General features: G+C 34.2%; 1 protein-coding gene across 1 annotated transcript in view; it reads left to right on the top strand.

Moving 5' to 3' along the window:
- LOC138710363 (glycosylated lysosomal membrane protein B-like) overlaps positions 1 to 5,488 on the top strand; it is a 34,147-nt gene extending 28,659 nt beyond the window's left edge. The window contains exon 6 of the mRNA XM_069841201.1: positions 4,960 to 5,488. Coding sequence (XP_069697302.1) covers positions 4,960 to 5,131 — 172 coding nt within the window. The 3' untranslated portion in view covers positions 5,132 to 5,488. The remainder of the gene's footprint in view (positions 1 to 4,959) is intronic.
- Positions 5,489 to 12,617: the final 7,129 nt, after the last annotated feature.

Below are 12,617 nucleotides of genomic sequence, written 5' to 3'. Positions count from 1 at the left end.
AGATAGTCATGTCTAGGGCCTGGAAGTTAAAGCTATATCAAATTACAAAATAGGCATGCAAATATGACATGAACATGTTAAAATATGCAACATATGGTGTTGAAATATGAAATGAAAATTTTGATGATATGGTTATATCAAATGCAGTCATGATCATAGAAAAATCTTTAAATGAGGAAACAAAATTAATTGAAACGAGGTTTGCAAACAATATGAATACAGTTTGGGGAAATATGTTGTTGTTGTTTTCTAATGCCAGGCATTTGACAGTAAAGTCATTTGACCTCTTGCACTCCAATATTTTTCAAAGATATCATGCTCAGCCACTGAAGCACAGATTTTGAGGTGTTCCGAATCCATTTCTTGGTTTGAGTTGCACAGTGGGCAGTTAAGGAACTGATATATTCCAATTCTATGCAGGTGTTTGGCCAAACAATCATGGCCTGTTGCCAATCTAAATGCAGCTACAGACGATTTTCGTGGTAAATCGGGAATTAACTGTGGATTATGATGCAGAGAGTTCCATTTTTTCCCTTGAGATTGTGTTATCAAATTTTGTTTGTTGAAGTCTAAGTATGTAGATTTAATAAATCTCTTCACAGAGTAATACATAGATTTAGTAACAGGTCTGTAAGTAGCAGTGCTGCCCTTCTTTCTAAAGCATCTGCATTCTCGTTTCCCAGGATTCCACAATGGGATGGTATCCATTGGAATACAATCCTTTTATTGAGTGATATTAATTGAGAGAGCATTTTAGTTATTTCTGCTGTTTGAGATGAAGGTGTGTGTTTAGAGACTATTGATAGAATAGCTGCTTTGGAGTCTGACAATATAACTGGATTCTTAAATTTATTGATGTGGCATAGAAGATTCCTAAGACTTTCACTTATTGCAAAGATTTCTCCATCAAAACTTGTTGTTCCATATCCAAGAGATCTATAAAATGAGAAGAGACAGCATGTAACACCTGCACCGGCACCTTGTTCTCTGGAGATCAAGGATCCGTTGGTGTATAAATGAAGCCAGTTTTATGGAGGGTACCTAATATTAATTGTCTCTAAAGACAATTGTTTCGAGAAATAAGTGTGAACATATATTATGAACTACAATGTCCGACAGAAATTATTTTCAAATTGTTGACAATAGGACTGCATCTGTTATCTGTAAGCAAAGCCTTATATTAAATTTAGAATTGGAGTGTTCCACGTCTGTAGAAGTTGATAGACAGTAAACAAAGCTACTTGCATCTTCTGGCGTTAGTTCTTTTTATATATTTTCGAACAAACATAATCTGTCTCTACTCAAAATTCCACTAGTTTCTTTCTATACCTGGGATATTTTTTTTTCAAAATGTCCTGCAATTTTAACTTTGCAATGATACTAGTTGGACCACTCGTCAATAGCCTGAAGAGAATTAGTAAGCAATATGCAACTTGTCTCTAATTTAGTGATACTTAAAACAATGATTCCAAAATTTTAAGAAAAATATGCTGTGCCTTGTCTGATCTTAGTGTCTTTCATGGAGTCCTTAACTACTCTTATAGTTGCATTACTTTCTGAAGGAAAAGTGTCAGTAACTTTTTCAACAGTAGAAAAATATTTACAATAAACTTACTAATAGACGGCTTCCAGATGTTTCCCGAGTTAGTGTGTACTCACTTAGGCGGTAGAGGGTACCTGGTTCAGTTTCTTTGAATATCTTGCAACAAGATGATGGTTTTAAGAATACTTTTTTCTTGTTCGAAATAAATGCATCTACATTAGAGTACTGAACACACATTTCTTTACAAATTCTGTGCAGTCTATATGCCAAATATGTTAGATGAATCGTTTTTGGGTAAAGAATTTTAAGTTCTGATTCTGTTTTGACCATATAAGGCACTGCATCCGTAACAAACAGCAAAATATTCTCTCGTTTTACATGATTTGGAAATAGGATAATCATGGAATTTTCAAAACTGGGCAGTGGTGGAATGATTTGCTCTTTCTTCCTTCCTTCTTAACATTCACTAAAAACATTTCCCCAGCTTTTTCTGTCTGTAAAACACTTCACAATATAATGGCCACAAGCATATCTCATTTTATCGATAGAAACTCAAAGATTATCCTTTGTTTTTTTCTCGGAATTTTTCAATGGTATTTTTGTAAATATTTCCAACATGAGTTTTCCTGAGAGTTGATTCCTTGAGTATTTTTCAATCGCAGAACTTTCTCAGGAACTCCGTAATTTTGGATTCATTATTTTCCACAAAGGAATATCTGCTGCGAAGAATGTTTGTAACAAATCTTTGGAAAATTCCGAAAGTTTATTTTCAGATGATGCACTAACATTAGACAACAATGACACAGGGTCCTCATGTTGGCCAAACCATTCGTTGTCAATCTCTAAATTAATCGTATGAATTCTTCTTGAAAATTGTTAAAAATAATTTTTGTACCAATCTCGTCTTCTCCAGAATATAGGCCTAATAATGTCAAAGAAATTAACTATTATTTATTTTCACATATTAATGCAGTTTTCAGTCTAAATATAAATTAAATCCATGTTACTATAAACTGATTGGATTTGGGTTAGCAAAAGAATAAGTTGGTTTGCAACATAGACATTTACTAAACTGTAAGTATTAGAAAATTTTCCACAGAATAGCCATTTCTTCAGTATTTTCTCCTTTCCTGTTATGCTCGTTCCATGCATTGTCTGTTGAGCATCATGGCCTGTTAGCAACCAAGATTTAACGTACTTGTCAGGGTTGTAGTTGATCAAAGGATATCCAACAATTATTCTAATATGAAGCAGGTTTCTCATGGTGTTAACTAGCAGAGATGATCTCAGTGAAGTTGAGTTGGGAGAAGCCTCAATATATTGGTAGCTCGAAATTCGAACATTTCTCGGTTCCATGAAGAAAACTGTAACAAAAAGAAAAAGCACTGGTCATAACTATCTCCAGAGATGTACGAATATCGGCATAGGTAATTTGATTATCTTTTTAATCATTTGACGCACAGCTTCGATATTTCTGTCACTGGTCCCTGTAGCAGGTCAACCATCACGGAAATCATTGCTGGTGTAATTATATCCATGTTTGAATTCTGCAAATCAATCATACATAGTCCATCCTGTTGGTGCTTCATCTCCAAAAGTATTTTTAAGTCATTGGATGCATTCTTTTGGCATTAATGACTATTTAAAAAACCATAAAAAGTTGTAACTCGAAAGTCTTGTCAACTTAAGTAGCCTATGTTAATGTGATGGACTGTTAACTTCAGAAATATCTGCTAGCAAAAGTAGGACAATTTTTTGTAATTTATAAACAGCCATTTTGGAAACTGAGTTACATTTATTATCGAACAAAGGACAGCTATAGATTAATACATACCAGTTTGCAGAAACTTTCAGTGTGGCCCTTACAGTGACAGTTTTTTCTAAAATAAAAGCTATCCACATCAAACATTTTTCTTTTAGGTCATAATTTTGACCAAAATAATGTTTTACAAGGAATATTGTTCCATAACAACTTCCACATTGATTTAATCGAATAAAAAATTTATTAAATCGATTACTTATCTTAGAGGAATGGAATGGAATTTATGGAAGGGGGGGGGGGGCACTATGTCCCAACACTGCGGCCTGTTATGATCTATTGTATTAACCCTCAAGCTAGGCGCATTCCCAAACCACAATGGCTGACTACACTAAGGTTCGCTGCATACCCAAGCTTCGACTAGGTAACCCTGCTCATCCCTAGGCCAGCCCCCTCTGTGTGTCGCCAGCCGGTAATCGGGAAATGCTAGAGAATGGTGACGAAATGGATAAATGGTGATGGAATGATACAAATGCCTAATATGGGGAAAAACGGGAGTTTGCAATGAAAAATAGAAACATTGACAGTTTTTAGTGAAAAATAAACAAAATAAATAAAAAGTTATAAAAATTAAGAAAAACAAGCAATCAAGGAAAAACAGTTACTAAAAATACATTTTTTTGAGATACTATAAAAATCACATAATTGTTTGAGATTAATTCTGTAGTGCTAGGGAAAAGTGGCACAAGTCAAAAATGTTAATTTTGCAGGAGAAGGAAAAAAACTGTCTTGACACTGGTTTATGTCGATTTGATTTTCTTCTGTATTAATTATTGTAATGGGAGAAATACTTATGTCTCTTTTCCCAAGCGAGCAGATGTTCCATAAGTTGTCAATAAATTAATAAAAAATGTTTGTGGAAACTGACTTATGCCACATTTCCCAAGCATTGCAGAATTATATATATTATTTTAATGTACCGAAGTACATATGATATTTCCATGCAGATATTCTGCGTTATCATACGATGAAAGAGTAATGGAACGGAGAAAAATTCTCTCCGGCACCGGGATTTGAACCCGGGTTTTCAGCTCTACGTGCTGATGCTTTATCCACTAAGCCACATCGGATACCACCCCGGTGCTGGACAGAATCGTCTCAGATTAAGCTCCAACTCTTGGGTTCCCTCTAGTGGCCGCCCTCTGCACTGCGTCATAGATGTATATGAACGTAGGACCGAAGTCCACACAAGACAGCGCTTATTCAGTCGGATCCCGGCCAACCAGTCACTCATAACGAGTGCATCTCAGCACATTTGTGGACTTCGGTCCTACGTTCATAGACATCTATGACGTAGTGCAGAGGGCGGCCACTAGAGGGAACCCAAGAGTTGGAGCTTAATCTGAGACGATTCTGTCCAGCGCCGGGGTGGTATCCGGTGTGGCTTAGTGGATAAAGCATCAGCACGTAGAGCTGAAAACCCGGGTTCAAATCCCGTCGCCTGAGAGAATTTTTCTCCGTTCCATTACTATTTCATCGTATTGCAGAATTATGCATGAAAATTGGTTACACACAGCCTTCTATTTAATAACAAATATCTGCTTGAAATTAGTTGTTTTCGAAGTCTGCAATGTGCTGACAAGATCGTTTGTTGCAGGACATTCATGGTGGGCTATGGAACGCCTCCAAATGAGGACTTTTCTCTTCTCGTGATCCTGGTTATCAGCATTGGCCTTGGTCTGCCAGCACTGCTCATTATCGTGGCTGGAATAGTAATGGCCGTCCGAAGAATTTCTCAGAAGAAAGATGACCTCTTCCTGAACAGATAATTGCAGTGTTCCAGCGCACTGCTGCAGCATTCCAGTTCATCTTCAAAGCTGAGTCGTGTTACTCAACCTAGTCATTTGTTAAATCCTTGTATCACGGTGCTTGCAACACTGTGGTAAAATTATGGCTGTCACACATATATTGTAGCTCAACTGACTACATATCAGTTTTTTTTTATATTAATATTTAAGAGCATGCCATAACTTCAACTATTTGCAATGAAGACTGATAATTAGGGCTAGAATTTTGATGACCTATAAATCATGAAAAAATGTCCTAAAAACAATGCATTTATGACCTAAAAATCTTTCAAAAATGCCCTAAAAATTGATCTTACCTAATTGGCTTAGTAGGAAAAGAGGTTTTGTACTACTTAATATTTAGACTTGCAATTAAATTAAATTTTACATAATTTTTTATAAGTAGTACACTTTAATTAATTAATTATTTTACCTGGTGTAGTTTCCATGTATGATCGTTCACCTCTGCTTTGTCATGTAGATGTGAGGTCAGCAGTCAGCTGGTCGGTCTTGGCCCTTCATGGGCTGTAGCGCCATGGATTTACTTTACTTTTAGTTTTCATGTAATCTACCACAAGGCCACTCTTATCTGGAATTAGCAGGTATAGAGGAGTTTATATTGAAGGGGTGGTTGGACTGATACATTACATGTGGTGTACTACGTTAAAATGGCAATAGTTATGTAGAAAAACGATTAAAATATTATACAAAATAATGGGTATTAATGGACAAAATATGTAAAGAAAATAAACATTATTTTACATTAATAATGGGGATTTATGGTCAAAATTAAATAAAAAATGCCTAAAAAATGACCGAATAAAACAAAAGATGCTCTTATGAGTTGAAACGGGCAAAAAATGCAAAAAAATATCCTAACAAATATGTCTTAAAACACTCCGTTTATCACATAACATATAAATATTAAATCAGTAATGTTTCTGACTTACTAGAAAAAAGATGCAATTTCATCAAAATCCTAGCCCTAATGATAATAATTCATTAATTACATGAAGGTAAGATAAAGAAGATTTATGCTAAATCTGTGTACAGGTCGTTGTTCTCAGGAGCTATGTTTTAAAGTTAGGATTTGAGATTTTTATGTAACATGCAGTGCTGTTTATTGGTACTGAAGGGTTAAGTTTGGTCCTGAGCCGTGTATATACAAAATAATGTATGTTATGTAGTGGAATATCTTTAGGGACCAAAATTTTTTCATAATGTTTTAGATCATTTTCACAATTTTAATAAACATTGCTTGCAAATTCAGGTTTTTTTTTTTTGTGATACACATTTGCTGATCTCATGGCATTTGATGACATATTTATTCTAATTAATGTTGTGAAGAAGATTTTGTTTTTTTTTTTTTTAGGATTGTCATATTAAAAAGTGAAAATCCAAGACACTTTACTTTCGTCTTTGAAATGTGCAAAATGAAAAAAGAGCAGAAATGCATTGGTTATCCTCATGCATTAGATTGTGTAGTAAATATAAAATAACCTGAAACTTAAAACTACCAAATTACTTAAACAAAAAAAAACTTCTTATAGAGTATATTCTTATAAATAATTAAAAAATTTTCAATCAAAATTACTTACTGATGTACAGATTTATCTGTAGTATATGATACTTAATATAGCATTTCCATATGATAATTTTTTATTTTATGAATATTTTTCAACATTTTTCATAATTACGTATCTGGTATAATTGGTAATCTAATAAAGCTTGCCAACAAAAAACGTAATTTTCTTCTTGACAAGGAATTTAGTGGAATGCAATATTGTTACATAAAACGAACTTAAGGGATTAGGTACAGCTTACAGCACTAAAAGTTTTGGAAATATTCAACATTTTTTTTCCTCCATTACTGTATCTTGTACTACTATATGCTATATGAAAAAAATATTTTTACGATTTAAAAAAAAAATATATATATAACTCATAACTCATAGAATGTGTTTTCATGTGTCTGTGTCACACCGCAACGAAATTCTCAACACACAACTCAACTTCAAAACACACACACTCTTTGACTCTACACTATACCACAAGAACGCACCCTCACAGGAAACAGAACAAGAGGTGCCAAGACCAACAACGACCAGTTCTGAGGATGACTAATAAATAGGTCGAAACGTGTAAACGAGGTATGTTGGAGTTTAACACAGGAAAGTCTTATCATACATATTCCGAAGTGATACAATGTTAAAAGTTGTGTAATCAAGATTTATAAAAGGCCTTTGTTTAAAAAATATAGGTTATTTTATGTTTACTACATCACCTAATGCAAGGAAGTTAATTGATGTATTTTTGCCTCTTCTTCACTTACTAAATATGGCAACCCTATTAAAACGGGAATTTCTTACAAAATAGGAACGTCGAAACTAGTTTTCACTATGTATATTTAGAAATATTCATTTCGTAATTGTCTTAAAAATGACACAAATGTAGATATTTGCCCTTAATACTGCAATGAGCATCAGATATGCCCTTGAGAAACAAACACATGATTGTTATTATCATACCTGAAGGTGAGAGAATACTTCTATTTGATTAGGGGTAACCAACGTTACTTTTTATGATACCATACTTGAAATTTCTTTTAAAATGAAAGTTGAGGTTTGCGAAATAAATGAAAAACGACATCATACACTGGAAATAATAAATATGTTATTGCAAAGCCAATCTTGTGAAGACATATCTTTAGTGACGCAGAAAATGATAAATTAAATGCTTGTTACTTTCTCATTTCACGAAGTCTAGAGAAATCTATTTCGAAATCGTGATGATTTCTAGGTCCTGCAATACAGCACCACATCACTCCATTTGGACAGGCTTTTATCACGCACAATGATTCCCTCGCAGTGTGTAGCATTTTTCATATCCACACACCAATATGCTAAATAAAAATAAATGTAAGATAAAATTTAGACATCTAACATATTGGAACAACTGGATAATGCAGACTATACAGTAGTGCTGTCTATGCTCGCCACTAGTGACTGGGCTGTACTGAGCCATGTGAAACAGAAGAGAATCGAAATGTTGCTGGTAAAATTCATTACTATATCTTGAAACAATTCACTGCAAGATTTATGGAATATAACGGCAGTTTTTTAAATGCACTAAAAAATGCAAGTTTTCATATGCATATATCATGACACTTTATCACATCAAAATGAAGGAGAAATATGGTGTGGTGTAGGGAATATCGTTGAAATCGACATTGCATCTAATTTACACTAATATATCTACTCATCAAACCATACCTAAACCTTGTTGCTAACAGAGGCACTACCTCACAGTAATGTCACAGTCTAATATATAGTCACAAAGCTCAATACTTACTAAAAATGCAAACATAGATAGTTGCTCACCACCAGGATCGCTACTATTGCCTCATCATAGACTCTTTCCCTAGCAGAAGATTAAATGTATTGTACTTTCGATATCGTGTTCTTTTGAAAAAATTAACACCTTCCTTCCACTATTGAAATATGAAATACATAAGGTTTATATATTATTTTCATAAAATATATATTATATTCTATAAACTCACCTTCCTGGATCTTTCGGAAGAAGGATAACTCTGACCTCTTTTTCTTACAATTTATAGTGCTACAAACTCTCCTTTTCGCATATAATTATTGAAATTATTGTATTTTAGCCATTTACAACCGATAACGAACATTTCACAGTTTACACAACTTTTCACCAACAATGCGAAATACAGCACAGTCAATGCCTTTTTGATTCAAACCGTAATGTACCATATGTTCGAGTTTTCTGTGTCAATGTATGGAACTCAGTGAAATATTATAACTTCATTGCGTATCATTGCTAAGATTTATTTAGTGTAATGTATCCATAAGTTCCATTTACTTCTTGTTGCATAATATGTTGCAGAAATAATTACAAAACTGTGTTATTTTAATGTGAAGAGAATTTTACATATTAACATAATCTGTTCGTGTCAACATTTTAAGTTTAGAATGGAAGCTATTTTGAGGTTTAATAAAAAGAATTTATATTGTGATTTCAATTTACCACATCTACCTTCCTTAATTTTAAACAAAAAATTTACCATACCACTCCTATGAAATTAGTGTACGTACAGTTGTGTTACTTCGTCTCTTAGTAGGTAGTAGATAAATACAATAATTCAGTACTCAATTGTAGTATTAAAATACAGACAAACTAAATGTGTGGGGTATTATACATGACATTATGCTTAATTATAATATATAATTGCGAATTTAAGAATATAAGTTAAATATAGTAAACATAACCTATAATTTCCATATTAATGGCAAGATATTGGAGATCACTAAATTTAGACAGAAAGGGGCAACTGGTACAGTAAAAATAACCTATAATTTCAACATGTCTAAATATCCGTACTGAAAATTATTGAATCATGCATAAATGAATGTAGAAGAATTTCGCAATATTTAATCGAAATAAAGGCAGGTATTACACATACGAACAACGTAATTTTCGCACCATAAATAATATTACACCTTAACTCGCAAGTGAATTGTCTGAAGTGTCTCATAATCATTGTTTTAAATTTTATTAATGCAATTACACTACATTTTAGAGAAACATATGTTACTGTTTATGCATTCCAACTAATTTATATGGTTGAAACGCTGCCCTTCGTGATCGTGTTAAGCGAGTTACATGATCTGCCTTACGGTCTGTATTAGATCACGATGACTGTGGCACAGTCTACTGTTCCTAGTACTCACAGCGCTCCAAGCGGCTAGCAACTACCGCGAGAATTGCAAAAAATCATCCCAAGCTTTGTGACTGTATATATTAGACTGTGGTAATGCTGAGAACAAGGGAGGTAGAGAGAAAAACCAAATTTCTCCTGGTAACGACTTGACAGGTAAACGTCATACCCATACAAATCTAATCTTTCAGGTAAAGCTTCCTGTAAAGCAGATTTGAATAATTTCAAGGGAAAAATTGTTCCGGGGCCGGGTATCGATCCCGGGACCTCTGGTTGAACGTACCAGCACTCTGCCAACTGAGCTACCCGGGAACTCTATGTTCAACCAGAGGTCCCGGGATCGATACCCGGCCCCGGAACAATTTTTCCCTTGAAATTAGTCATACCCATATATTGGCAACATTCTGTACTGGGTTACCATTGTAATGGTATGGTTGAAAGCTGCCGTACCTAATTCTCCAGTGCAGTTAAACATTGTTTGTTTGTGCACGGAGATTAGAGAAATTCTGAAGTAATAATTATTAACGAAAAGTTCTGATTTAAATATAACTGTAATTAAGTAACAGGAATATTTGGTTGGACACGTTCTGAAATAGATTTTAGTTGTACTTACAATATTTGTTTGAGTGAGAAATAGAGTGAATGCTGTTTAACATAAGGAGGACAGTAGGCCACCAAAACTTCCCTTCTGATAACGCCACCCTTGGGTATACCACATTCCTGCTACTTTTTATACACAATTAGAGCATTGTCAGAAGCATAACAAAATTTGATGATAATCAGCTCAATTACGTCCACATACAAAGGAATCAGCCTAATTCTGAGCTATCCCTTACTTACCTAGGTAGATACTTTAACTTGGGAGTTAGTGTTAATTCACATAAAGGATTAGCGTTCATATTTTTGTACCATAGTTGAATTGTAAAGTGAACATAAAATATCCGCTTAGTAGTAGAGAGTTGTGGTTATGAAGGTATTCTGCATTGGTCTAATAATGAAATATAATAACTTTAGTTGATGTACTGCTTTTAAACTTAAGTTAAGGTTAATTTTATCGTTAATATTGTTTTTTTGTAAAAGGTAAATACTGTAAAGTGGAAACTGTTTCTTGTTGAGGTTATGTGATTGTGTATTCAGTTTGCTTGCTATGAGTATTTATTGTAAGGGTGGTTTACACAGATACCTCATCAAGATTACTTCATATGTACTTAAAGAGTGCTTTTATAAAACTTGAGTGTCATATAGAGCTGAGGAACAATGTGAAAAATTGGGAAGGGGTGGAGGGGGGAACTGTGAATGTCTAATTTTTACAAAAATGAGATTCTTTTACCATATTGTGCAGAAAATTCTAAACTATTTTGATAAATCATTGGAGTGAAAAACACTAAGAGTCCAGGGAAACAAAAGAAATTATTATATAAAATGCTTAAGGTCCTTGACTTTGTTTAATTTTTCTCGGAATTGACAAAACGTGACATTCATCATCCCAACCCTTCTCCAAGTCTTTATGTGGTAGATACCTAACATTATTTCTAGTTTTGTATTTTCTTCTTAATCTCTTTTCAGTTTAAATAGTTGCTCAACCAATTGATTAAAACAAACATTCATTAACGACAAAGGAATGAAGATTTAAAAGGTATGTAACCTCACATCCTTGCAAGGAGATTTGGGACTCTGGGAAACAGTCTATGTGAGCTTCAAGCTGGTACGAGTTGTGTCCCTCTGTTTTGTCGTCATTCTTATGAAAGAACATAGACGAATTTTTGAAGGAAAAAAGCCGAAAATGAACATAACCTAGTTAATATGATATCATGTAAGAAGGAAAGATGTTGCAGAGCATTATTCGAAACGTACTTAAACAACACCAGGACAGAGTTGCCTAAAATATTAATTGGGATGGAGAGTGGGGTGAAAGACTTGCGTCACTAACCTTACTAATCAAAGGAACCAAGCCCTCAAACTAAACAAGGGAAGACCGAGTAACTTGTCCAGAAGTTTCCAAGATCTCTTGTGAAAGCCAAGGTGCTGATTTGTAAACACATTAATGTGGAAAAAGCTTAAACTTATGACGATTTATTAGGTTCGTGGCTTCTATCTTTTAGAGCTCATTCCAACATATGTTTTAGCACCTTATGAAAATCACAAGCAGGATGAGTTGTCTTGATTTAGGAGACTAGGCAGTTGACTGTATGGTGACTAATAAGTAGGGCCCAGATATATATGCACTGAAAATATCTAAAATATGCATGCAAATATGCACTAAAAACAAAACAATATGCACTAACCAAATCTTGCAACTGTACTGTGGTTGGTTTTTGCCAACACTTTGCATGAAAGTAAATGAGATCTGCTGGGTTCTTTTGGACATAATTTACCCACTATGAAGTTCGCTATGTATCTGCCACACGAATCTGTTGATTCATCAGCCAAAATTCATACGCAGTTCCCTCCTATGCCAGACCATATTGAATCCAGGATAGAAGCATGTAGCGAAAGTAAATAATTTTTCCTAAGAGTGGATTCATCCGGTGTCCTCTCATTAAGACAATATTTTTGAAGAAATGATCGCAGATGTGGATTATTTAATTTATGCAGCGGAATGTTCTTACAAAAGCTTTACAAAGGTCAGCAGAAAATATACTAACTTCAGACCGTGATTTCGCCTGAGTTAAAAGTACCTGTTGCGTGTTCTTACCCTTTTGTTTTGACCAGAGATGTGCAGTTGTT

This window comes from Periplaneta americana, chromosome 12 (genome assembly GCF_040183065.1).
Source record: "Periplaneta americana isolate PAMFEO1 chromosome 12, P.americana_PAMFEO1_priV1, whole genome shotgun sequence".
Lineage (NCBI taxonomy): Eukaryota > Metazoa > Arthropoda > Insecta > Blattodea > Blattidae > Periplaneta > Periplaneta americana.
This window is presented reverse-complemented; position numbering and strand designations above follow the sequence as displayed.